General features: G+C 37.9%; 3 protein-coding genes and 1 long non-coding RNA gene across 6 annotated transcripts; 1 reads left to right on the plus strand and 3 right to left on the minus strand.

Moving 5' to 3' along the window:
- Positions 1 to 309: 309 nt before the first annotated feature.
- Positions 310 to 4,035, minus strand: LOC128604053 (hepatocyte cell adhesion molecule-like; the record flags this gene model as incomplete). The annotated part of the gene is made up of 5 exons (XM_053618825.1): positions 310 to 809; positions 957 to 1,031; positions 1,129 to 1,241; positions 1,358 to 1,651; positions 3,687 to 4,035. Coding segments are annotated over 5 exons (909 nt in total), but the record flags the coding sequence as incomplete, so codon positions are not given.
- Positions 4,036 to 5,806: 1,771 nt separating this feature from the next.
- Positions 5,807 to 12,675, minus strand: LOC128604054 (hepatocyte cell adhesion molecule-like). The gene is made up of 6 exons (XM_053618826.1): positions 12,542 to 12,675; positions 8,807 to 9,156; positions 6,469 to 6,762; positions 6,240 to 6,352; positions 6,066 to 6,140; positions 5,807 to 5,918 (listed from the first exon to the last, which is right to left on the minus strand). Exons 1-6 carry the CDS (start codon positions 12,673 to 12,675, stop codon positions 5,841 to 5,843), a joined length of 1,044 nt encoding a protein of 347 aa, XP_053474801.1. The 3' UTR covers positions 5,807 to 5,840.
- Positions 12,676 to 12,992: 317 nt separating this feature from the next.
- LOC128604383 (uncharacterized) lies at positions 12,993 to 13,981 on the minus strand. 2 transcript variants are annotated; one of them, XR_008385173.1, is made up of 4 exons: positions 13,911 to 13,981; positions 13,665 to 13,766; positions 13,320 to 13,418; positions 12,993 to 13,183 (listed from the first exon to the last, which is right to left on the minus strand). It is a non-coding gene; the product is annotated as an uncharacterized LOC128604383 (long non-coding RNA). The 2 variants fall into 2 exon arrangements; XR_008385174.1 differs by lacking the exon at positions 12,993 to 13,183 and having other exon boundaries at positions 13,203 to 13,418.
- A 91-nt stretch (positions 13,982 to 14,072) lies between these two features.
- On the plus strand, positions 14,073 to 26,772 carry LOC128604382 (hepatocyte cell adhesion molecule). Of its 2 annotated transcripts, XM_053619485.1 has the most exons (7): positions 14,073 to 14,175; positions 16,354 to 16,557; positions 21,212 to 21,547; positions 23,420 to 23,713; positions 24,156 to 24,269; positions 24,355 to 24,425; positions 24,564 to 26,772. In XM_053619485.1, the coding sequence occupies exons 2-7, from the start codon at positions 16,497 to 16,499 to the stop codon at positions 24,633 to 24,635; spliced, it is 948 nt and encodes a 315-aa protein (XP_053475460.1). In that variant the 5' UTR covers positions 14,073 to 14,175; positions 16,354 to 16,496; the 3' UTR covers positions 24,636 to 26,772. The 2 variants fall into 2 exon arrangements, with proteins under 2 accessions (XP_053475460.1, XP_053475462.1); XM_053619487.1 differs by lacking the exon at positions 14,073 to 14,175 and having other exon boundaries at positions 16,348 to 16,557.
- Positions 26,773 to 27,522: the final 750 nt, after the last annotated feature.

Genomic DNA, 27,522 nt, shown 5'->3' on the forward strand with positions numbered 1-27,522 from the left:
TGGTTTGTTTTTCCTTTTCTCTGTTAATAGTTGAACATTACGTGTGTATTTGGAGGTTGTGCATTACAAAGATGTGAACTTATCAGGACTAAATTCAAGCTGCTATGTGATCCATTTTAAACATAGCAAGGAAAATTATTGCAGTTTGGGTGGGGAAATAGAAATTAAATTAGATTTTATTTATACAATGCTGTTCACTGTACATATTTTCACAAAACAGCTTTACAGAAGTCCAGATATAGATTTTGATCCCTAATGAACAGGTCAAAGGAGACAGTCGTGAGGGGAAAAACTCCCTGTGATGCTGTGAAGAAGAAACTTTGAGAACAACTAGACACTAAAAGGAAATCCATCCTCTCCTGAGTGACTCCTGATAGTGTGATTATAAATCATGACTCCTCTACAGCTATAGACTGTAACACTGTCACACAGTACTGAGTGTGTTTAAAGGATGGTCATTATGATCATCAGGGTCTTTTATGATTACAGAAGAGTTTTTTAGCTTTAAATCTACAGTATCCAATACCAACAATATTAATTCAGACAGGAATCAATCAACAGACTCTGAAATCGACTTCCTGTAATGTCATAGTCACCTTTTTAATGGCTATTAAACATAATGTACATGCTGTAAAGATATAAATGGCTTTCATAACACACTGACCATTCCTCACCAAATGAATTAAAATACTGACAAGAAAATATATATTTAAAAAAAAGGATGTATTGAATTACGAGAGCCTCTTCACCACTGAATACAGCACGAAGGTGTTCTGCTCTCGATCGTCCGTTGTTCTGGGGTTTTCTTCCTGTAAGACACAGCGGTATATTTCAGGATCTGAATCAGGGCGAGACTTTATCACTCCTGTGGAACAAACCTGATTTTTCTTTCCTGATAAACCCACTAATGCATTTCACATCATGATCACGTTCAACAGTTTTATTTAGATGTTTACCTTTTTAACTCTCTCTGCACTGTGAGCTGTAAATTTCACCTCGGTGTAAGTCAGTTCCTCAAGTTTTATTAGAAGCTAAAGACACACAAAAAAAATCAGATTCATTCTACTAAACATGGCAAACAAAAAGACTATATTAGATACAAAAACAGAAAGAAGAAGCTTTTCTTGCCTTGTTGTTTTTTCTTTTTGGCCAAACGCACACAGGTATGGATATTATTAATAACAGGAAAACTCCAGTAGATATCAGGATAGGAAGCAGTGAACGGGAACGATCAGTTTGTCCTGTAAACATTATAATATAAACATAAATGTTGGAAAATTATTTGCTCCAACATGAATATTCATTATTCTATTAATTACTAGAGCAAAGTGATGATAGTGTAGACTCTCTGACGTACCTGAGTGATGATCACAGAGCTGTGTGATGTTGAGAGAAGATGATTTATTACTGGCAGGGTTTGCAGACACACAGATATAACTGTTGGTGTTAATGTCATGGTGTTGTATTTGAAGTGAGAGATTGAGGGGAACACTGAGATCTGTGTTATTGGTGATGGAGATTCTCTCGTTCTCTCTGTACCAGGATAACTTCACATCTTCTCCATTCTCCACAGTGCACAGGAGGGAACACGGCTCTGTGGAAACCACACTTCGATTTTCTCTTTTTATTATTACTGGAGTCGATACTGGAGCTAAGAAACAGAAACACAGATTAAACACTTTAGTCTGTAAAACAAAATGGACGCTACTGTTTGATTATACAACAGAAACAACAGCTTCATCTAAAGAGCATGTATACCAAACTCTTTACTCATTCCCACTCAGTGTAGAAAATCATATTCCAAGAAAATTCCACAGCCGAATTCCCAGATGTTTATACGTCGTGACTCCTAGGTGTCTGAGCTCTGATTGGCCTTTGTGTATTGATGAAGTTATGAGACTGAACATGGACAGGAAGGAGACATGAAACACTTTTACTCACCATAAACACTGACACTGAAAGTCCTAGATGAGAGATGTTCAGCGATGACCTGTAATAAATAAACTCCAGAATGGTTTCTGCTGATGTTCCTGATGGTTAAAGCTCCACTGATTCTGTCCAGCTGCAGTCGCTCTTTAAATCTCTCACTGATTTCTCCTTGTCCTTTAAACACCGGACTAATCAATATTTTTTTCTCTGCTTTCTCAGGTCCATAAAACCACAGAATCTGATCATCACTCTGAATTCCAGTTATCCCAGTATGGAGAGTTATAGTGGTTCCTTCCACTTCCTGCAGTGTGACCGTCTCGTCTCCAGCTGCACACAGTAAACCTGCACCACAGCTTCAGCTTCAGATTAATCATTTCACTCACAATCATAATCACACACAGTCCATTAAAACTATACCGTGCTCCAGATTTGTGATTTCAGATGATGATGTTTGTGGATTTGTGAAATCAAAATCTCATCATTTTTCATACAGTGGGTTTTTATTTTATAATGTGTAGCTAATCTTTACCACTCTGAATACACTGGACAGTATACTCAAAAATACTCTGCATTTTACATTATACAGCAGTGCTATAGTACCTAATAATGTGTGTGTTACAGAACATATCAGATTCTGTGGCTTTATGGACCTGAGAAAGCAGAGGAAAAGATATTGAACAGTCAGGTGTTTAAAGGAGAAACTGTTACAGAAATCAGTGAGAGATTTAAAGAGCGACTGCAGCTGGACAGAATCAGTGGAGCTTTAACCATCAGGAACATCAGCAGAAACCATTCTGGAGTTTATTTATTACACGTCGTCACTGGACGCACCTCATCTAGGACTTTCAGTGTCAGTGTTTATGGTGAGTAAAAGTGTTTGTCTCCTTCCTGTCCATGTTCACTCTCATAACTTCATCAATACACAAAGGCCAATCAGAGCTGAGTGTAGTCAAACTGCATCATGAACATCACTTACAGATCAGTCTGCTCTGAAATAATCATTTGTACACCACAGTGCTGTTGAATTCTGGATTCTGATTGGTCAGAAAGTGTTAGATTAAAAAATTAACAGCTCTGAGAGTAGCACAGCTTCTGACTTCTACATAGTGTGAATTTCCACACTATCTACAGTAGTGTCATGATCACCTACATTCCACACGTGACACTGCTAAACAAATGCTAAACAATTAAAGAGAGAAAACTCAGAACTTAAGTAGGGAAACTAATCAGGTGAAATACAACTCAGCTGTACACGAACAGGAACTCAGCCAGACAACAAAAGAAGAAGGTGAAGAACATGAGTCAGGGCTCCCTCTGGTGGTCAGGGGGAGATTGTCCATGGTGGACATGACACTAACATATCACAGACCCACGTCCAAGACACGTTTCCCGTGGTGTAGCCAGGAAGTACTTCGACTTTTTCCCAATTTTAGACATGTAAAAAGTAACTTGTAAATGAATTACTTAAACTGTTTAGCACCAGACTACTTATTTACTCTTATTTAAGTAATTTTCTTGATCATTACTTTTGGTACATTTGGTTTAAAAGAAGGAATATGGCTGGTATGTACTTTTTATATTAAAAATGAAAATACACCAAAGGAAACATTACAATCAATCCTTTAAAGGCTGAAAGGTCCTGGATTGAGTGTCTGGTTATGTACAGAGAGGAAACAGGAGCAGAGAGAAGAACAAACTGAGGTTAAATGTAATTACACACTGTGATGAGAATGTTTGAAAATATAAAATGTACTCACCATAAACACTGACACTGAAAGTCCTAGATGAGGTGCGTCCAGTGATGACCTGTAATAAATAAACTCCAGAATGGTTTCTGCTGATGTTCCTGATGGTTAAAGCTCCACTGATTCTGTCCAGCTGCAGTCGCTCTTTAAATCTCTCACTGATTTCTGTAACAGTTTCTCCTTTAAACACCTGACTGTTCAATATCTTTTCCTCTGCTTTCTCAGGTCCATAAAACCACAGAATCTGAGCATCACTCTGAATTCCAGTTATCCCAGTATGGAGAGTTATAGTGGTTCCTTCCACTTCCTGCAGTGTGACCGTCTCGTCTCCAGCTGCACACAGTAAACCTGCACCACAGCTTCAGCTTCAGATTAATCATTTCACTCACAATCATAATCACACACAGTCCATTAAAACTATACCGTGCTCCAGATTTGTGATTTCAGATGATGATGTTTTGAACTCAGAAATGTGAAAATATTACACATCTGGGCATCTGATCTATTCTGTAGCGCATATATTATTATCGTACACTACAGCAGTGGTTCTCGAACGTTTCTCAGCCGTGGACCCTCCACATTTTACTAAATATCCACTTTCCCCTTCTTCATGACTAACTTATTTCCTAAAACTCTTTATATTTACAGCTCCAGCTTCTTGTGTTGTGAAGGAAAGACACAAACTTACAGCACAGCAGGAGAAGAAGAGTCCTGAGAGTCCTGATTTCTGATAAAATATTCAGCAGCATTGTTTCGCTCCTCCTCAATGTCACTGTCAGTGAAGAATGTTGTGTTCAGTGCAGTGATGTTGCTGCTGTACACAACCTTCCCTTACTGTTAGCTTAGCGTCTTTACTGTCCCACATTCAGCAGACCGCTGGGCGGAAGTCCTGTCTCAGTGTTCGGTCTGTACACGCTCTCTACACACTTTCCTCTCACCAGTGGAGATGTTCGTTTGATATGAAACGGCTTTTTCAGACGTGTTTAGTCGACACCGGGTTCTAACAATTCTAACAAGCGAGATATATAAAATATTATGTACTTGTAAATAAAAGTGTGTTATTTCATGTCATTTCAGTAATCATTATACCCAGACTGTTGTAGGAATTTCTAGTAACTGAACCCTGAAGACTGGCCTGAGCATAAGTTTGTACGCCCTCATGTAGCCATTATTTTACATGCTTCATTTTTAAACGTGACCTTTACAAATGAGTATAATGATGATATAGATGATCTGCATCAGGGGATTTATTTTAGTGTTTTAGCATTTTTTAAAAAATCCACAGGCTTTTTTTTAAACAAAAAAGTTTCTTATAATGTTGATGATTTTGCAGTCTAGTCCACCATCACCACTTCCCCTTTACCGCGTGTGTGAGACGGAGAGCGGAACACTGAGAGCCAACCACAAACCTCTGCACCAATTAGAACAACTGTCACTGGTTTGTTTTTCCTTTTCTCTGTTAATAGTTGAACATTACGTGTGTATTTGGGGGTTGTGCATTACAAAGATGTGAACTTATCAGGACTAAATTCAAGCTGCTATGTGATCCATTTTAAACATAGCAAGGAAAATTATTGCAGTTTGGGTGGGGAAATAGAAATTAAATTAGATTTTATTTATACAATGCTGTTCACTGTACATATTTTCACAAAACAGCTTTACAGAAGTCCAGATATAGATTTTGATCCCTAATGAACAGGTCAAAGGAGACAGTCGTGAGGGGAAAAACTCCCTGTGATGCTGTGAAGAAGAAACTTTGAGAACAACTAGACACTAAAAGGAAATCCATCCTCTCCTGAGTGACTCCTGATAGTGTGATTATAAATCATGACTCCTCTACAGCTATAGACTGTAACACTGTCACACAGTACTGAGTGTGTTTAAAGGATGGTCATTATGATCATCAGGGTCTTTTATGATTACAGAAGAGTTTTTTAGCTTTAAATCTACAGTATCCAATACCAACAATATTAATTCAGACAGGAATCAATCAACAGACTCTGAAATCGACTTCCTGTAATGTCATAGTCACCTTTTTAATGGCTATTAAACATAATGTACATGCTGTAAAGATATAAATGGCTTTCATAACACACTGACCATTCCTCACCAAATGAATTAAAATACTGACAAGAAAATATATATTAAAAAAAAGGATGTATTGAATTACGAGAGCCTCTTCACCACTGAATACAGCACGAAGGTGTTCTGCTCTCGATCGTCCGTTGTTCTGGGGTTTTCTTCCTGTAAGACACAGCGGTATATTTCAGGATCTGAATCAGGGCGAGACTTTATCACTCCTGTGGAACAAACCTGATTTTTCTTTCCTGATAAACCCACTAATGCATTTCACATCATGATCACGTTCAACAGTTTTATTTAGATGTTTACCTTTTTAACTCTCTCTGCACTGTGAGCTGTAAATTTCACCTCGGTGTAAGTCAGTTCCTCAAGTTTTATTAGAAGCTAAAGACACACAAAAAAAAAATCAGATTCATTCTACTAAACATGGCAAACAAAAAGACTATATTAGATACAAAAACAGAAAGAAGAAGCTTTTCTTGCCTTGTTGTTTTTTCTTTTTGGCCAAACGCACACAGGTATGGATATTATTAATAACAGGAAAACTCCAGCAGATATCAGGACAGGAAGCAGTGAACGGGAACGATCAGTTTGTCCTGTAAACATTATAATATAAACATAAATGTTGGAAAATTATTTGCTCCAACCTGAATATTCATTATTCTATTAATTACCAGAGCAAAGTGATGATAGTGTAGACTCTCTGACGTACCTGAGTGATGATCACAGAGCTGTGTGATGTTGAGAGAAGATGATTTATTACTGACAGGGTTTGCAGACACACAGATATAAGTGTTGGTGTTATTATCATGGTGTTGTATTTGAAGTGGGAGATTGAGGGGAACACTGAGATCTGTGTTATTGGTGATGGAGATTCTCTCGTTCTCTCTGTACCAGGATAACTTCACATCTTCTCCATTCTCCACAGTGCACAGGAGGGAACACGGCTCTGTGGAAACCACACTTCGACTTTCTCTTTTTATTATTACTGGAGTCGATACTGGAGCTAAGAAACAGAAACACAGATTAAACACTTTAGTCTGTAAAACAAAATGGACGCTACTGTTTGATTATACAACAGAAACAACAGCTTCATCTAAAGAGCATGTATACCAAACTCTTTACTCATTCCCACTCAGTGTAGAAAATCACATTCCAAGAAAATTCCACAGCCGAATTCCCAGATGTTTATACGTCGTGACTCCTGGGTGTCTGAGCTCTGATTGGCCTTTGTGTATTGATGAAGTTATGAGACTGAACATGGACAGGAAGGAGACATGAAACACTTTTACTCACCATAAACTCTGACACTGAAAGTCCTAGATGAGAGATGTTCAGTGATGACGTGTAATAAATAAACTCCAGAATGGTTTCTGCTGATGTTCCTGATGGTTAAAGCTCCACTGATTCTGTCCAGCTGCAGTCGCTCTTTAAATCTCTCACTGATTTCTGTAACAGTTTCTCCTTTAAACACCTGCCTAATCAATATAATTTCCTCTGCTTTCTCAGGTCCATAAAACCACAGAATCTGAGCATCACTCTGAATTCCAGTTATCCCAGTATGGAGAGTTATAGTGGTTCCTTCCACTTCCTGCAGTGTGACCGTCTCGTCTCCAGCTGCACACAGTAAACCTGCACCACAGCTTCAGCTTCAGATTAATCATTTCACTCACAATCATAATCACACACAGTCCATTAAAACTATACCGTGCTCCAGATTTGTGATTTCAGATGATGTGATTTGTGGATTTGTGAAATCAAAATCTCATCATTTTTCATACAGTGGGTTTTTATTTTATAATGTGTAGCTAATCTTTACCACTCTGAATACACTGGACAGTATACTCAAAAATACTCTGCATTTTACATTATACAGCAGTGCTATAGTACCTAATAATGTGTGTGTTAAAGAACATATCAGATTCTGTGGCTTTATGGACCTGAGAAAGCAGAGGAAAATATATTGAACAGTCAGGTGTTTAAAGGAGAAACTGTTACAGAAATCAGTGAGAGATTTAAAGAGCGACTGCAGCTGGACAGAATCAGTGGAGCTTTAACCATCAGGAACATCAGCAGAAACCATTCTGGAGTTTATTTATTACACGTCATCACTGAACATCTCTCATCTAGGACTTTCAGTGTCAGTGTTTATGGTGAGTAAAAGTGTTTCATGTCTCCTTCCTGTCCATGTTCAGTCTCATAACTTCATCAATACACAAAGGCCAATCAGAGCTGAGTGTAGTCAAACTGCATCATGAACATCACTTACAGATCAGTCTGCTCTGAAATAATCATTTGTACACCACAGTGCTGTTGAATTCTGGATTCTGATTGGTCAGAAGGTGTTAGATTAAAAAATTATCAGCTCTGAGAGCAGCACAGCTACTGACTTCTACATAGTGTGAATTTCCACACTATCTACAGTAGCATCATGATCACCTACATTCCACACATGACACTGCTAAACAAATGCTAAACAATTAAAGAGAGAAAACTCAGAACTTAAGTAGGGAAACTAATCAGGTGAAATACAACTCAGCTGTACACGAACAGGAACTCAGCCAGTCAACAAAAGAAGAAGGTGAAGAACATGAGTCAGGGCTCCCTCTGGTGGTCAGGGGGAGATTGTCCATGGTGGACATGACACTAACATATCACAGACCCACGTCCAAGACACGTTTCCCGTGGTGTAGCCAGGAAGTACTTCGACTTTTTCCCAATTTTAGACATGTAAAAAGTAACTTGTAAATGAATTACTTAAACTGTTTAGCACCAAACTACTTATTTACTCTTACTTAAGTAATTTTCTTGATCATTACTTTTGGTACATTTGGTTTAAAATAAGGAATATGGCTGGTATGTACTTTTTATATTAAAAATGAAAATACACCAAAGGAAACATTACAATCAATCCTTTAAAGGCTGAAAGGTCCTGGATTGAGTGTCTGGTTTTGTACAGAGAGGAAACAGGAGCAGAGAGAAGAACAAACTGAGGTTAAATGTAATTACACACTGTGATGAGAATGTTTGAAAATATAAAATGTACTCACCATAAACTCTGACACTGAAAGTCCTAGATGAGGTGCGTCCAGTGATGACCTGTAATAAATAAACTCCAGAATGGTTTCTGCTGATGTTCCTGATGGTTAAAGCTCCACTGATTCTGTCCAGCTGCAGTCGCTCTTTAAATCTCTCACTGATTTCTGTAACAGTTTCTCCTTTAAACACCTGACTGTTCAATATCTTTTCCTCTGCTTTCTCAGGTCCATAAAACCACAGAATCTGAGCATCACTCTGAATTCCAGTTATCCCAGTATGGAGAGTTATAGTGGTTCCTTCCACTTCCTGCAGTGTGACCGTCTCGTCTCCAGCTGCACACAGTAAACCTGCACCACAGCTTCAGCTTCAGATTAATCATTTCACTCACAATCATAATCACACACAGTCCATTAAAACTATACCGTGCTCCAGATTTGTGATTTCAGATGATGATGTTTTGAACTCAGAAATGTGAAAATATTACACATCTGGGCATCTGATCTATTCTGTAGCGCATATATTATTATCGTACACTACAGCAGTGGTTCTCGAACGTTTCTCAGCCGTGGACCCTCCACATTTTACTAAATATCCACTTTCCCCTTCTTCATGACTAACTTATTTCCTAAAACTCTTTATATTTACAGCTCCAGCTTCTTGTGTTGTGAAGGAAAGACACAAACTTACAGCACAGCAGGAGAAGAAGAGTCCTGAGAGTCCTGATTTCTGATAAAATATTCAGCAGCATTGTTTCGCTCCTCCTCAATGTCACTGTCAGTGAAGAATGTTGTGTTCAGTGCAGTGATGTTGCTGCTGTACACAACCTTCCCTTACTGTTAGCTTAGCGTCTTTACTGTCCCACATTCAGCAGACCGCTGGGCGGAAGTCCTGTCTCAGTGTTCGGTCTGTACACGCTCTCTACACACTTTCCTCTCACCAGTGGAGATGTTCGTTTGATATGAAACGGCTTTTTCAGACGTGTTTAGTCGACACCGGGTTCTAACAATTCTAACAAGCGAGATATATAAAATATTATGTACTTGTAAATAAAAGTGTGTTATTTCATGTCATTTCAGTAATCATTATACCCAGACTGTTGTAGGAATTTCTAGTAACTGAACCCTGAAGACTGGCCTGAGCATAAGTTTGTACGCCCTCATGTAGCCATTATTTTACATGCTTCATTTTTAAACGTGACATTTTAAATGAGTATAATAAAATTGTATACAATCTGCATCTGGAGAATTGTATTATGTAAAGACGATTAGTTTGGGTCGCAACATTAACTGTTAGTTTAGATTGGACAGAATAATCACTACTTTGGTCCTTTCAAGACTACAAACTACTAAGTTAATGATTTTGCAGTCTAGTCCATCATCACCACTTCCCCTTTACCGCGTGTGTGAGACGGAGAGCGGAACACTGAGAGCCAACCACAAACCTCTGCACCAACTAGGACAACTGTCACTGTTTTGTTTTTTCTTTTCTCTGTTAATAGTTGAACATTACGTGTGTATTTGGAGGTTGTGCATTACAGATGGTAGAAGATGGGGACACTGAACACGTGTCAGTATTTATCTGAAGATTATAGTTGGACACCAGTTCATTACGTGAGCAGGAAGAATTAATAAGAAAGGAGATGTCATGTGCATTAGAAAAAGAGAGTGGGTTGATGGAGTTCCATTTGTGAGAACATCTAGAAGTCGTTGCGTTATGTTTGCGTGTAGGAGTTAGAAGGGTGAACTCAATAAGCTTGTGATCAGAGATACCTAAAAGAGTGCCACAGAGGTGAGAGATGTCTAAGCCAGCAGTGCAATTAGTATCTAAAATATGACCCTTAGTGTGGGTAGGGAAGTCTACATGTTGCATAATATTGGTGATGTGAATATTACAGCTCACAGTGCAGAGAAGAGTTAGAGGTAAATTGTCATGGCCCCTGTAGATTTTGGTAAATCAGGTGTCATAGCACCTTTGTCTTTTAAAATGACCTTTGCCAAAACCCCACCATCTTCGTCTCCTCGAGCCTCACGTTTATTCAATCCCAGCTTTTGCAAAACTTCAGCTCTGCTCAACTTGAGATCTCTTGAGCTTAACAGAGAACACGTCAAAACTATCCACATAAATTTAAAAAATGAATTCCTTATATGACGTCGGTGTTGATCTTGCTGTCAGCCAGTCCTGAAGGTGATCTACACAGCAACCGTCCAGACTTCTGATGTCCGAGGTCATCGTTGGTTGGCTTCATTATGATCGTCATTATGATGAGGGTCTTTTATTAATTACAGAAGAGTTTTTAGCTTTAAATCTCCAGAATCTTTAGGCTACACATGTGGGCCAACCCTCAGCAGCAGTGAGTGAGTCTCAGAGGGCAGAAGCTCCAAGCAGAAGTAGAGCATCAGGATGGATCTTGATTCACCCACACATGGCATTTAGAACCTCCGAAATCCCTCGGAGCATGTTAGAGCCTCCAGGGGGCAGCACTTCCTCACTCACTTTCAGTAACAGCTTTCTCAGCGTCACAGAGGATCTGGAGCCTAATAAAGACTCTTACCCCAGCAGCAGCTACATGAGTGAACTGGCAAACTGCACTGTGCACAAAACTCTTCAGAGACGCTGACGCTGACAGCCCTTCTGAACATTTGTCTAATTGATATTTGGAAAGATAAACTCACCTGACAGGTAGATGAACAATCAGAAGAGTCTCACGCTCGAGCAAAGTCTTTAGAATAGTTGGGTGAGTTTGGTCTGTGTTACCCGTGTGCTCTCTCAGAGAGGATAGAGGAAGTCACTTTCAGATTTCAGTCTCATTTAAAAACAGTGTACTGAACGTTAAGTGTGTTAATTGAAATATATTTCTAAAGAGTATTTCATAGAATAGAGTGAGTGAAGGGGAACCAGTGACAATTACTGAGCACAAATAATAAAGAGTTGTGTTCTGCCTGTAACACAATCCTCCACAACCCGCTCATGATTTGCTTTGAGCTCTGCTTCCACCTTGTGGTTAAAGTCTGTATTGCAGAATAAAAGTGCCGACACACTACCGTTTTTACATTTCCCAGATAAATGAATCACATCATGCCTAGAATAATTGTCATAATCCTTTAATGGATACACCGAGTCATTACTGACCAGAGTCATGAAAATATCCCTGTATGATTCATCTGTATGATCCCATTTGTACAGTATTGATGTAACACGCTGCAATGTCTATACAATATACTGTTAGTAATAAATACAAAAAGTCCATGAAAAATATATCAGAATCAATGAAAAAGCAACCGTGTGTTCATTCCAGCAGTGAAACAGGAGAAAAGAAATAAATACAGTTTTCAGTACTGATGGAGCCGTAAGAGCGCAAGGAGCACGATGACCTGAGAAAAACTGATTAACATTTCATTTAATATAATTTAATTATATTTTATAAAATACACACTGATTTATTGTGGTGAGCAAAATGGCATAATTCCAGCATGATGCTGTTTTATCTTTAAAACAGATAATCCCTTTTTTAATTACAACAAAGACGTAAATAGAAATAGTGTTTGTCTATATTTCCCGCTTTCAGTCGTCTCTTTAGAAATATAAATGTAAAATAAAGGCCTTAAAATAATCAAGAGCAATGTGTATACATAACAAACCTGCAAAATTCTATGGTCAAAATTGTTTTAAAAAAAAAAAAAAGAGAAGTCACAGAAGAGAGTCAGAGGAGTCATAGAGGAGACAAAATCGAGTTGTAGAAGAGTCACAGGGGAGTCACAAAGACACCCCACTCGGGGTTCTTGGGTCTCCTCAGTAGGCGTGGTCCACACAGGCCGATGAGCAGCGCTCCGAGTGGAGCAGTGATGAGGATGGAGAGAACGGCCACGCTCAGCACGTCCATACCAAAACGCTGACACTCCTCATCCTGCTTCACACGCGCCGTGTCCAGAGCTGTCGAGCCAATCGCAGCCTGCCGAGAGAGACAATCAGCCAATCAGCTTGCAGCATTCACTTTACCTTCAATTCCTGTTCCCTGATTAGTACGAACCACTGACTCAGGACATCTCTATTTACTACACACATAAATAACACCATTATATATATATATATATATATATATACACACACACACACACACACACACACACACAGAAGAAAGGAGAGAAGAAAAGGGAAATAAGAGAAGAAAAAGAAACAAAAAGACATGTGAGATGTGAATGTGTCGTAAACAGGTTATAAGCTGTATGTAACGAGGCTTTAAGTGAAGGTGACCTGAACAGTGGCTTTAGGCATCCAGGCCAGAGCGATGAAGATCTTCTCTTTCAAATTAAATCCAGCGCAGAGCACCATGAGGAAGGTGAAGAAGATCTTCACACTCAGGGCAATGCTGAGAGTGGCCAGACACAGAGCTGAGGACACACACACAAACACATACAGTAATAAAATTATGAATTAAACCACTTCTTTTCTTTAGTATTTTGTGTGCATGTATGTGTGTGTGTGTGTGTGTGTGTGTGTGTGTGTGTGCGCATGTGTGAGACTGACCCACTGTGATAGGCTCTAGAGCACCGACCCGGATTTCAGCTCCAATCAGCCCAAACAACAGAGGCTGAAACACATCCCATACCTTACCTACAACCTCCTCTACAGAACACACACACACACACACACACACACACACACACACACACACACATACACACACACACACACACACACACACACACACACACACACACATACAGATAAACACACACTAGGGGCACACACTAAGGATGATAAAAGTGTTTCATGTCTCCTTCCTGTCCGTGTTCAGTCTCATAACTTCATCAATACACAAAGGCCGATCAGAGCTGAGTGTAGTCAAACTGCATCATGAACATCACTTACAGATGAATCTGCCCTGAAATAATCAATTATGGATAAATCCTGGGTAAACTGCTTCGGTGTAAACGCCCTGGAACTCGCCTGGTCTGCCCTTACCAGCGTAACCTGGTGCACAAACAACAAGCACATTATAAAACGGATAAATAAAAAAAACTCATTTAACAAATAAAATACACTTCCTTTTGTTGATTCTATATAATCTGGGAATTTAGTGTGTCAATATTTAACATGTTAAAACAGCAAGTTTACCCGTTTAACTCCGTCAAGCCGCTTCTGGGGGAAAAAACCCCGACAGTTTAATTTGCGTGACAAACAATACAGTAACCAAATCAAAGTCCTCTGGCGGTTTGTACCGCCCACTCGGAGCTAAAGTTCCTCCCACTTGGCGCAGGCTCCGCCCTCCGTTTATATCTCTTCTGATTAGAAAACATCTACTCATTGATTCTTCTGAGGGAATTTAAGAATCTTTAAAGTGGCGGACTTTGATCGATTTAAGGACCACGGGCTGGAGGAGGTAGGATTGAGGAATCATTTGAGTTTTGGGGCTCGCGCTTTGCGTCGTCTTCCGCGTTCACCTGAAAGTGAAAGTGTGTGTGTGTGTGTGTGTCTGTGTGTGATTGTGAACAGGTAAGACTAATCAGAAGGTAAGTGACTGTTCACTGGGATACAGATCATGTTAAGGGTCTGCAAATTCCTACAGAAATTCAGAATAGGTTCTGCGGGTCTGTAAGTAGGGGGATGGGTTTGGGGCAGGTTTCTCTTTCCTAAAACAGGTTTAAAGGGCGTCTGGTTACGATTTGAGGTGTGTATGGGGAATGCGGTTCTACAGGAACTTTTATATAAACACAAGTGATATGTACGGTGGCCGAGAAGTGCAAAACAACACAAATATATAAAAACAAAATAACAAATTATAAACTCATGAACAAATCCGAAAACCCGTTAACAAGTACATTTTGCAAATGGATTAATTACCGCTGATTGGACGACACATCTGTCAATCAAGATATACCGGAAGTTTAACTTTAAACCATTTTTTGGTCCATAGCGAAACTTTAAAATGTTAAAAAAAAAAATAAAAGTTTATATTGGCAAGAAATGAGACAATGGAATTTGTTAAGCGCTACTCTGAGGAAGGACATTCATATGCCGTGATTTTGGATATGCTATTAACATACCAGGAAATAAAGATTAGCTTGCGCTCTCTAAAATACACCGAAAGGACGCAGGTCTGTTTAGAGGAAAAAAAATTATTCCCCATTAAATGAAGTAAGGAATGCTATAAGATCAGAGCAGACTCTACACAGCTAACCTGTTCCTGGGAACACTGAACTGTAAAGCCCCCGTCCTGTCCAATCAGAGAGCTACCCAGCTAACAATTTTTGCTTCTCAGAAACTATATTTGTAAGGTTTATTTTTGGTTAGCCAGGAAAGTTGTTTATCTATTAATTTATTAATTTATTTATTTATTTTTAATTTTTTTTTAAAACAGAAATAGAAAGTTGTTTTGAGATTTGCAGAACGTTCCACTAACGTTCCCCCAATGTTTTTTTTAATATTCCCCTAACATTCTCTTAATGTTCCCTTAATGTTCTCTTAACATTTGCTTAACATTCTCATAAAGTTCCCCTAACATTCTCTTAACATCCCCATAACGTTCCCTTAACATTCTCTTAACATCCCCATAACGTTCCCTTAACATTCTCTTAACATCCCCATAACGTTCTCTTAACATTCTCTTTTAACGTTCCTATAATGTTCCCCTACGTTCCCCTAACATTCTCTTATCATTCCCACTGTTCCTCTGACGTTCCCTTAATGTTCCTATAATGTTCCCCTAACATTCTCTTAACCTCAATTTTCATCTTTTATTGTAGTGTATATTGTGTAGTGTGTAGTGTAACCTTCACACTAAGTGTTCCTCAGTGGTGGAATGCACTTCCAATCTCAATCCGGACCGCAGAATCTCTCACCATCTTCAAAAAACAGCTAAAGACCCACCTCTTCCATGAACACCTAACCAACTCATAATAAATAAATAAATAAATAAATAAATAAATAAATAAATAAATAACCATTTTTAAAAAGTGCACTTACACCTCTACTCTGCACTTTGCTTCTTCTGGAATTCCATTAATAGATCTTGTATGGTAGCACTTCTTGTATTGTTCTCTGCTTGATATATCGCTTTGCTTGTATCTTTCTCATTTGTAAGTCGCTTTGGATAAAAGCGTCTGCTAAGTGAATAAATGTAAATGTAAATGTAGTGCTGTCAATCTCTAGCAGTCTTATTGAGCAAAGAGGGAAAGAAAACAGTTTATTAATGCTTACACAATTATTTAAATAACATTTTATTTTAGTCTACTTCATACTCAACTTCTACAAAAGACATTGATATGCTGGAGCATACCAAAGGTACTTATGCTCAGTCCAGCCCAGTTTTCAGGGTTCAAATACTGGACATTCCTACAACAATCCATGTATAATAATTACTGAAATGATACAAAACAGCACAAACTTACAAATAAAAATACATTATAGTTAAGACTAAATTGAACACTAAAGCATTACATTTCTGTGGAATTAAAAAGTCATTATAAATGATTAATTTACTGAATTTAATCTCTTGCTTTTGCTCCAGGTCATAGCAAATGTAATCTAATCAAAAAGAAATCCTGTACTGACTTCACAGTGCCAAGACGTGAACTTTGCCCAGCAGTTTGATTGATGTGAGCCAGGAAAGACACTAAGCTAACAGTAATGGAAGGTTGTGTAGAGCAGCTCCAGAAGTGATGCGTTCTTCACTGACACCGATGTTCCAGAACAGCAGAAAAAATGGTACTGAATATTTCAGCAGGGATCAGGAGTCTTCAGGCGCGTCTTTTCCTTTTGTCCTGTAAGTATGCACCTTTCCTAAACAACTGTAGGCAACTTCAGATGATGTCTTTTCCACTTTGTTAATAGCATACTTTGAGCCTTTACTTCCTAGTGTTTAAATGAACATTCACCACCCTGAGTAATGAAAAAAAGAATTCATTTTGATGATCCAGTCACTCCATATTGGAAAATGTACTGGAAAATACTACAATGCAAAAGGGATATCTTAGCAAGTAACAATATCTTGAATATAGGCAAATTCAACTAATATTTCTCTATTTGATTGATTTTAAACTAATCTAAGTAAGTCTGTTGTGTATATTTTGACCCATTTCAAGTTTGTAATGGTCTTATTCAATTGCTAGATTGCTTGAAATTAGAAAATATGTATAAAAATACAGTGCTGCCCCATTCTGATTTCTTCTGTTTTTGTGTATATACTAACTAGTTTTAGATTTTCAAATGAAATACAACATAAAACAAAGGCAATCTGAGTAAACACACAATCCAGTTTTTATTATTTCATTTTTTTATCGACGCAAAAAAAGGTTATCCATCACCTATCACTCATGTGAAAAACTAATTGCCTCCTTAAACTTAAAATCTGCTTAAAAAACTGCAACCAAACACTTCTGATAACTGGAGATCAGTCTTTCACAGCATTGTGGTGGAATTGTGACCCACTCTTCTTTGCAGAACTGCTTTAGTTCAGCCACATTGGAGGGTTTTCAAGCAAAGCATCCCCTCACCGTCACACTTCCACCACCATGCTTATTGTCACGGAACGGGACTGGAAGCGGATGCAGATTCAAAGTCTTTATTACACACGTAACTCAACAAACAAAGAAAACGCGGTCTTCACAGGAAAACGAGAAACTGGAATCATGGCATGAAACGAGAGCAGACATGAAACTAGACCGCTTAGCATGCTAACGCATTTGCTACCGTATGCAGACATAACTTGCGTTACAAACAATAATACTACACGAAGTGCGCAGTAACCAAGGGGTTTAAATAGCCGACATAATCAAACCAAAGCATGGGCACCTGGGGCAAATCAAAGACATACTCCAACTTAACCAAATGCTCAAGCAGGAAGCGAGCGAACCAAAACAAAGTCACGTGTCCAGTCCAAGGCTGTGCCGCAGTGCCATCTGCTGGCGATGGCGTAACACTTATGGTTTGTTTTTTTTTGTTTTTTGTGGAATTCTGTGTTTGGTTTACGCCAGATGCAACGGGACCCCTGTCTTCCAAACAGTTCCACTTTTGACTCATCAGACCACAGAACATTTTCCCACAAAGTTTGAGGATCATCAAGAGATGTTTTGGTGAAATTCAGACGAGCCTTAATGTTCTTCTGGGTTAGAAGTGGTTTTCACCTCGCCACTCTTCCATGGACGCCATTTTTTCCCAGTGTCTTTCTGATAGTGGAGTCATGAACAGTGACCTTTATTGATGTAAGAGAGGTCTGTAGGTCCTTTGATGTTGTCCTTGGCTCTTTTGTGACTTCCTGGATGAGTACATGCTGTGCTTTTGGAGGATTTTTGGAAGGTCGGACACTTCTGAGAAGATTCACTACTGTGCCGAGTTTTTCCATTTGGGGATAACGGTTCTTGCTGTGGTCCTTTAGAGTCCCAGAGCTGTTAAAATAGCTTTTTAACCCAGACTGATGTATTTCAATCACCTTCTTCCTCATAATTTCTGGAATTTCTTTCAACTTTTGCATAGTGTGTTACTGGGTAAGACCTTTTAACCAACTTCATGCTGTTGAAAAAGTTCTATTTAAGTGTTGATTTGATTGAACAGGGTTTGCAGTAATCAGGCCTGGTTGTATCTAGTCCAGTTTAATAGATTTGGGGAATTCGTAACTGCGGGGGCAAACACATTTTCACACAGGCCCAGTTGGTATTGGATAACTTTTTTTGCTTCAATAAATAACATTATCATTTAAAACCTGTATCATGTGTTTATTCGGGTTGCCTTTGTTTTATCTTAGGTTTTGTTTTAATTTCTGAAACAATTTAGTACGAGATCTACACAAAACAGAAGTGATCAGGATGGGGGCAAATACTTTCACAGCACTGTACAGTGGGTTTTGTAGTTTTCTATTTGTTATAATATTTCTACAGGCAATGTTTGCTTCATTATTTCCTTTGTTCATCACCTGCTAACATTTATTTATGTTTTGCAGTGTAAGCAATATACAGTATTTGTAAAAACACATTTCTCCAGTGTTATTTAAATACACACTCACTGTCAGCTTTATTAGGAGCACCTGTACACCTGAGGCTATAGTGAAACAGGTTTACTGAAACTATGCAATTAATGATTGGATGAAGGCGATCGTTTTTTCAGTGTTCAGCTGTCCATTTTGGGTTAGTCCGTGCCCATCCTAGCCTCAGATCCCTGTTCTTGGCTGACAGAAGTGGAACCCCAATGTTGCCTTCTGCCAGTGTAGCCCATCTGCCTCCAGATTCAACATGTTGTGCTTTCTAGGATGTTTTTCTGCTCTGGATGGTTTTAGTTACTGTAGCATTCTTGTAAGCTGGAATCAGTTTGGCCATTCTCCTCTGACCTTTCTCATTAACCGGGCTTTTCCATCTGCAGAACTAGTGCTTACTGGATGTTTTTGTTGTCCATACCATTCCCTGTAATCTCTAGAGACGTTTGTGTCCTTGGAGATCTGCACCTTATGAAATACAAACATGGCATAATCAAAGTCACAGAGATCATATTTTGATTCCCCAATTTTGATGTTTAATGTGAACATAACTCTTGACCTGTATCTGCATGACTTTATGCATTGCATTGATGACTGTTTGACTGATTGGATAACTGCATGCATCTGTAAATGTGCATGCTCAATAGATCTTTAAAAAAAAAATCTAAATCTGGAACATGCTTATTCTGCTTGCATAAGTATTCAACTTCTTTAAACTAGTACTTGGTAAAAAATGGGTCTGGAATGTGCATATGCAACACCCCCTACAGAAACTGGGATTTATGGAACCTTTGCCCCTTCCGTAGAGCCACCCTCAACATTTCGGAAACACTGGGAATTAGCAACGCCCTGGCGATATGTAGAGAATTACAATGTGGAAATCACTGCTCTCATACTTGTGTAGCCCCATAATAACTGCATACATGCTTCTGGGACATGAGAAGCATTAAAGCATAAGAGCATTTTTATAAGTTTATTTAAGAGCATTTTTATAAGTTTATTTATTTATTTGTGTAGACTGGTTAATTAGTCTGTTTTTATGTATTGATATATTTATTGCTCCAATTAACTATTTGCAGTCTACATTTTAGTCCCCTCTCCAAGCAAAATAGTAACTTATGCACAGGTATTAATTGTGGGTAATTATAGGCTGGGTTAGGGTTAGGATGTGAAGTAATTTCACACATTCACAGATTTATTGATAGGCTACAGAATAATATAAATAGTCTAGAGAATTTTGCATTTACTATGGCACAATGGCATTTCTGGTATTGTTAGAAGACCTTCAACCGAACAATAAGGCAATAACGTGGTTTTAGACACCACAAAGATTTCCTTGCCATGACAACTGGTAAAGAGCTGATTTAATTTCCAAAAGCCATTCTTTTGGAACTAAGTGCTGAGATGGTCCCAGGTTTTGAGAGACTAGCATGCACCTGTCCACTTCTTAACAACCCTTCGATGGGTCAGTGATATCCCATACTTAAGCTCCATCATGTCAGCTGTATTGATTGGCATAATTAAACTGACAAGTCGGTACATCAGAGTTTCTTACACAGTGAGTGAAGAGGCCAACCTCAAAGCCCAATCTGAAGCCAAGCAATGCCCTGTTTCCCAAATTTAATCAAAGCAATTTAATTGTAAACATGAATACAAACTATCAAAGAGCCGAGGAGACAGTGACTCTCGTGTTCAAAACTAACTATACTAATATATGTTTGTTTGTTTATTTATTTATTTATTAAAAAGAAAAACCTGAAATATCACACTGAGTATTCAAGTATTCAGACCCAATAACTCAGTACTTAGTTGAAGCACCTTTGGCAAAGTCTTTTTTTTTTTTTCTTTTTTGGCGTTATGTAACAAGTTTTGCACACTTAGATCTTCTTAGATCTTCTCATGCTCTGTCAGGTTGGACCATCGGTGGACAGCCATTTTCAGATCTCTAGAGCTGTTCGATTGGGTTCAAGTTTTGGCTCTGGCTGAGACACTCAAGGGCATTCACAGAGTTGTTCCTAAGCCATTCTTACGTTGTCTTGGCTGTGTGCTTAGGGTCATTGTCCTGTTGAAAGGTGAACCTTCGTCCCAGTCTGAGGTCTGGGGGCGCTGTGAAACAGGTTTTCATTTAGGATATTGCAGTGTTTTGCTGCACTGTGTGTGTGTGTGTGTGTGTGTGTGTGTATTGGTATAATGTATAAGTGTGGCTTTCTTCCTCGTTATTTCAGGACAAACATTAAAAAAAAAACTAACATGATGTATATAACTTACTAAATAAGTAAATACTTATTTGCTTTTACTCAGATTTCATAATTATGTAAATAAGTATTATTATTTATAAAGCACATTTACAGAGAACAGTAGTTACCAAAAGTGCTGTAAGTAAATAAGAATATGTGTAATATTTTCACATTTCTGAGTTAAAAACTACATCATCTGAAATCACATCATGCAGGTTTACTGTGTGCAGCTGGAGACGAGACGGTCACACTGCAGGAAGTGGAAGGAACCACTATAACTCTCCATACTGGGATAACTGGAATTCAGAGTGATGCTCAGATTCTGTGGTTTTATGGACCTGAGAAAGCAGAGGAAAAGATATTGAACAGTCTGGTGACTAAAGGAGAAACTGTTACAGAAATCAGTGAGAGATTTAAAGAGCGACTGCAGCTGGACAGAATCAGTGGAGCTTTAACCATCAGGAACATCAGCAGAAACCATTCTGGAGTTTATTTATTACAGGTCATCACTGGACGCACCTCATCTAGGACTTTCAGTGTCAGTGTTTATGGTGAGTAAAAGTGTTTCATGTCTCCTTCCTGTCCATGTTCAGTCTCATAACTTCATCAATACACAAAGGCCAAAAAGCTGTAACAAAGTTTTCCATCATCTTCAGGACAGAGGAATGTACTCTTTGTTTCTCAGTAACAATACCTGCTGCATTTTTTCCCCATCTTATTAACTTCATGAGAGAAAAAAAGAGAGGCTGGTGAGAGAATGACAGTTTATAGCTGCTATAACGTAGGTGAGTTCCATCATCAATAAAGATTAGTGAGAATGTTCCAGAAGCAGCCATGCAAGCCCAAGCCATGACGCTATCGCCACCATGTTTCACAGATGAGCTCGTATGTTTTGGATCATGAGCAGATCCTTTCTTTCTCCACACTTTGGTAGAGGTTCATCTTGGTTCCAGAACTTTTGTGGACTATCTCTGTATTTCTTTGCGAATTCCAATCTGGCTTTCTGATCTTACTGCTGATGAATGGTTCACATCTTGTGGTGTGGCCTCTATATTTCTGCTCTTGAAGTCTTCTTCGAACGGTGGATTGTGACCTTCACCCTGCCCTGTGGAGGTTATTGATGATGTCACTGACTGTTGTTTTTGGGTTTTTCTTCACAGCTCTCACAATGTTTCTATCAGCTGTTGTTATTTTCCTTGACTGACCTGTTCCATGTCTGTTACTCACTATATCAGTGATTTCCTTCTTTTTCAGGACATTACAGATTGTTGTTTTGGTTATGCCCAATGCTTCTGCAATGCCTCTGATAATTTTCCCTCTTTCCTCAGTTTCAAAATGGCTGCTTTTCTCCCATAGACAGCTCTCTGCTCTTCAAATTGATCATTTTTAATAATAAATGCAGTCTTCACAGGTGAAACTGAATTCTAAAACCAACAGTAGATGTTCAGAGCTATATATTGTTTAAACAATCAATCTAACATATTCATCTTTTGATCTCAAACCCAAATGTCTTCAATCTACAGCAAAAACAAATGAATCTTGCTTGCCGTACCAATAATTTTCGAGGGGACTGTATTAATTTTTTTATATTTCTGAAATGTAAAATATATTTAATATTAAACATTTATAACAGCTATTATGTAAAGGAGTGTCAGTGACATTATATTGATCACAAAACAAGGTTACTTTGACTTTATTATTTCCTGTTATGTAAAACAGCCTGTAAAGTTACTGATTAATATTCATTTTAATTCAATGACATTGTAAGGAGATAAAAGGACTGGAGATGTTGAATTTGTACAGATGCAGCATTACAATGTCACTGACCAAATACTAACGGACCTGACTGTAGTTCACTGGACAGTTAGAAAAGACATCAGATAAATCCAAAAAGTCAGCAAAAAATGTTTATTTGAATAAAAATATATCTTAAACATCAAGCACAACACTTTTAGTATTACATCAACAGAAAACAAATTCAGGATGTCCATACAGGCAGCCTGTTCCTTGGCAACGAGGTAACTGAATCCTAATTAGTCAAGATAACTTGCATCTTAAATTAATAATAAGCTGCTTTTCTGGACAGATCACCAAGACCTGTATTGCTGCTACAGCTGATAAACTCAACTCCCTAAAGTGATGACTGTCCTCTGTTAATGGGAGCAGAGTATAATAACAGTGGTATAGCAGTTTACACATTTCAATAGGTTTCATTTAATCCTTTACAAACAAATGACAAATATAACTGTAATTCTATGTAATTTAATTACATTTTTACCCTGTTCTTTTAATGCAATTGTAATTATGTTTGTCTTTAAAAAATTACACTGTGACAACAGGTCTTAAACAATGTCACCTCAAATACTGTTCGTCAAATAAGTTATTGTTACTGGATGTTTCTTTTTTTTTTCTCTGTTTCTTAGCTCCAGTATCGACTCCAGTAATAATAAAAAGAGAAAGTCGAAGTGTGGTTTCCACAGAGGCGTGTTCCCCCCTGTGCACTGTGGAGAATGGAGAAGATGTGAAGTTATCCTGGTACAGAGAGAACGAGAGAATCTCCATCACCAATAACACAGATCTCAGTGTTCCCCTCAATCTCCCACTTCAAATACAACACCATGATAATAACACCAACACTTATATCTGTGTGTCTGCAAACCCTGTCAGTAATAAATCATCTTCTCTCGACATCACACAGCTCTGTGATCATCTCTCAGGTACGTCAGAGAGTCTACACTATCATCACTTTGCTCTAGTAATTAATAGAATAATGAATATTCATGTTGGAGTGAGACAGGCGTGACTGCAGGAATTTACTCTTTTTTTTGCTGGTTTATTAATCAGATTGGTTAAATCATAGTAAAACTTTAATCATCTGTGTGTGAACATTTCTGTGAATTTCTTTTAGAGTAATGACATTATTCAGTGGAGTCAATATCAACATCAGTAGTACACTGAGGAGTCATATTACAGGTTTTGAGCCAAGAAGCTCAAAACAGAACATTTCTTAGTATGTGTTGTATAAAGGTCTCAATGATATGATGATATTAACATAATATTGACATTATCATGATGAATTATGCCATGATACACTTTTCTGACAAAAATATTAAAAAAAAGAAAATAACTTTATTACATTTATAATTATGATGTTTACAGGACAAACTGATCATTCCCGTTCACTGCTTCCTGTCCTGATATCTGCTGGAGGTTTTGTGTTATTAATAATATCTGTAACGTTGTGGATTTGGCTGAAAAAGAAAAAGCAGCAAGGTAAGTAATGCATCTTTCTGTTCCTGTGTTTAGTTTTTACATTCGGCAGCTTTCATGAAATTGAATCTGATCTGTGTGTCTTTAGTTTCTGAGAAACCTGATGTGACTTACGCTGATGTGAATATTACAGCTCACAGTGCAGAGAGAGTTAAAGAGGTAAACATCTAAATATAACTTCTGAAAATGATGATGTGAAATTCAGTAGAGGTTTTAGTATAAAAATCAGGTTTGTTCCACAGGAGTGATAAAGTCTCGCCTGATTCAGATACTGAAATATACCGCTGTGTCTTACAGGAAGAAAAACCCAGAATAACGCAGGTTGAAGCGGAGTCTGATCCAGTGGTGTATGCAGATGTGAAGAGATAAGTCAACATCTGTATATCCTTTTTATTATTTTAATGAGTTTTATTTTTTTAATTGAACATACTTCTGTTCACAATTGGTGAGGGGATCCAGATAATTCCATGCATCAATATATCCTCTTTTGATTAATAATTATATGTAATTATTTAAAAAATATAGTAATAATAATAACTGTAGTAGTAATAATAATAATAATGAGGACACCTGAAACCGAGACGTGAAGCCAGCCACGTCTTTTTGAAACTGCTGCTCATGCTGTGTCTCGGGGCGGAGTAACGCACTCAGAGAAACTCACTGTCTGCCTTCTTTGCATGCATGAGCTCAAAGACACCCATGATTGGCTAGTGTTGCTGTGGATGACAGGGGATAGGCCCGGTTGTCGCCACACTCCCACCGGCCTGCACTCACATTGCACTTTACGTTCCAGGCCTGAGCACGCTTAACGCCATTATGATGCGGCTTTTTGTTTTGAAGGAAACTATTACACAGCGCAATGGAGTCCATCATAGTAACGCTACTTATCTTAAAACATACTTTTTCAGGTTAGATTTTACTTGACAATTGAATGATTATTTTTTTGACTGTTGGTACGTCTGCTTATTGTTTATGATTTGTATGTATAAGATTTTTCGGAGGCAGCTGACGGCGGCATGTTTCGAGTTTCGTGCTCAGTCACGGTTAGTGATGACACTAGATGCGTATCATGCCTGAGTCCAATTGAGCCGTGCCTGAGCCCACCTCTACAAGCACGGTATGGAGCAATCACACTAGTCAAATGAATTGGCTTTTGGGGGTCAAACGGGTGTGGCATCGTCAGCTTTCAAACACAGAACATACTGTTTTATGGATGCTAACTCACACCCACTACATCACACACTGACTAAACACAGAAACACCTTCAGCAACAGACTGAAACGTCTGCATTGTACTAAGGAGTAGGGTTGCACGATATACCGGTACTACGATAGTATCGCAATACTAAAGCTTCAAAATACTGCTGATGATACTGTATTTTTTAAACAGTAGTTTTGTCAATACAGTAGTACCGTAAGTAATGTATGTGCAGCAGTTAATAGTATTTTTGCTAAAATGATACATCTCACTGCTTTTGCAGAATACACAAGTTAGTGATGCTTCATGGAACCTAAATCTTTAATGATTTTCTGTTTGCTAATAAGCGAGCTAACATCACGCTAACCGCTGTGTGTAAATACTATATTAGCTGAACTGAGCTAATGCTATGCTAAACGCTTTGTGTAAATACTAAAATTAGCTGTGTTTGCTAGTAAGCAAGCTAATGTTCCCAATTTATTTAATTTTTTTTTTTTGGAGTTCATTTCCAAATTCAGTTATTTATTCCTAATTTTGTGTTCATTCTTGGTTCTCTGAGGACAATTCCCACTTGATTTCATTGTTCAAGGGAACAGTAGATGAAATAAGTTGCACATTGAATTAATTGCTCACCAATCGTAAGCTTGTTCTCGAGTTTTTCCAGCAGCCAGTTATTCATTCTCATTAATAATGTATTCGGAGGAAAATTCAGTTTACCTGTATTCATTTATATTTATGTATTTCTGTAAATTTGGTTCATTTTAAAGATTTGAATTATGAATTAACACAATATTGTGTGGTATCATGATACTTCAGCTGGTATAGTATTGTTTATGGTATTGTGAGAACCCTACTCAGGAGTGTCTTGTTTACCAGAATTGAGACTCTAGAGTATTCTTACCTACAGCAATCCTGACCTCCCCATTGTCCAGACAGAACCAGGACTAGAACCTTGTTGGTGGTGGGGGTGTTATTATTGTTGTTTTTGATGATGTTAATGATGATGTTGGTGATGCTGTAATTGTTGTTGTTGTTATTATTATTATTATTAATTGATTGAAATGTTTTAATATTTCTTGAATATTTGAACATTTTGTTTAAATAAACATCTTATTTAAATATATTTTTCGAAATGAGAAAATATTATTACAAGACAAGAGCACGGCTAATAATCTCTCTCTCTCTCTCTCTGCCCCATTTTAATAATTAATTAAAATGATGCTGATATTTTTCACTGTTCATTAATTTTCCCCAACACAGCTTGCTAAGTATTATATCCACAGTTATGTTAGCCTACATGTTTATTAATTCATTGACCTTTCATTTTCCCATCTTTATACTTAAGAAAGCATATTGTTTGTAGGAGATATGAGATAAGTGTAATGTTATTCTATATTATAGAGGTATTTATATTTACATTATATTTACACTATGGCCACCTGAAAGTGATTTTTTTTTATTAATTATTTATTTCATTATTTTATTAGTATACTTGTAGAGATCAACGTGTAATACATGACAGTGAAATATGACTTGGAATAATATTGAAAATAGGTTAAGATAAACGTTAAAGCGTGTCCCCTGAAAGCACAGGTTGCCCCTGCCCGCCCCTCGGGTTTCTCCAATACACAACCTACGCTCAGGTCAATCACTAAACTCAGACTTGTAAGATGCGGCAATTTAATCTTCCAGAGCAGCAATTTCCACAATAAGAAGGAGAAAATATTACAGGTCATGGAATATTACAGGTCATACATGTTGTTGCTACATTTCTATTCTGATAAAGTTCAATAACTTGGTGCAATCATAAATGTTTGATTTTTAACGTTTTATAAGTGAACTAAGTCCATGGTTCTGTTGAAAATTATATAGAAATTGTTCCATAACTGATAACAAAATAAATAATATTTCTAAAAAATGTTTCATTTGTTTCTCTTTGCTCCAGTCAAACTGCTGAGTTACAGAACAAACGTTATATACCGTATATACAGTGGATCTGGATGGTAGAGACATGGATGGATGGAAGAAGCAATGGTTGTGGGTGGGTTTTTTTTTTTTT

Source organism: Ictalurus furcatus, chromosome 29 (assembly GCF_023375685.1).
Source record: "Ictalurus furcatus strain D&B chromosome 29, Billie_1.0, whole genome shotgun sequence".
Taxonomy (NCBI): Eukaryota; Metazoa; Chordata; class Actinopteri; order Siluriformes; family Ictaluridae; genus Ictalurus; species Ictalurus furcatus.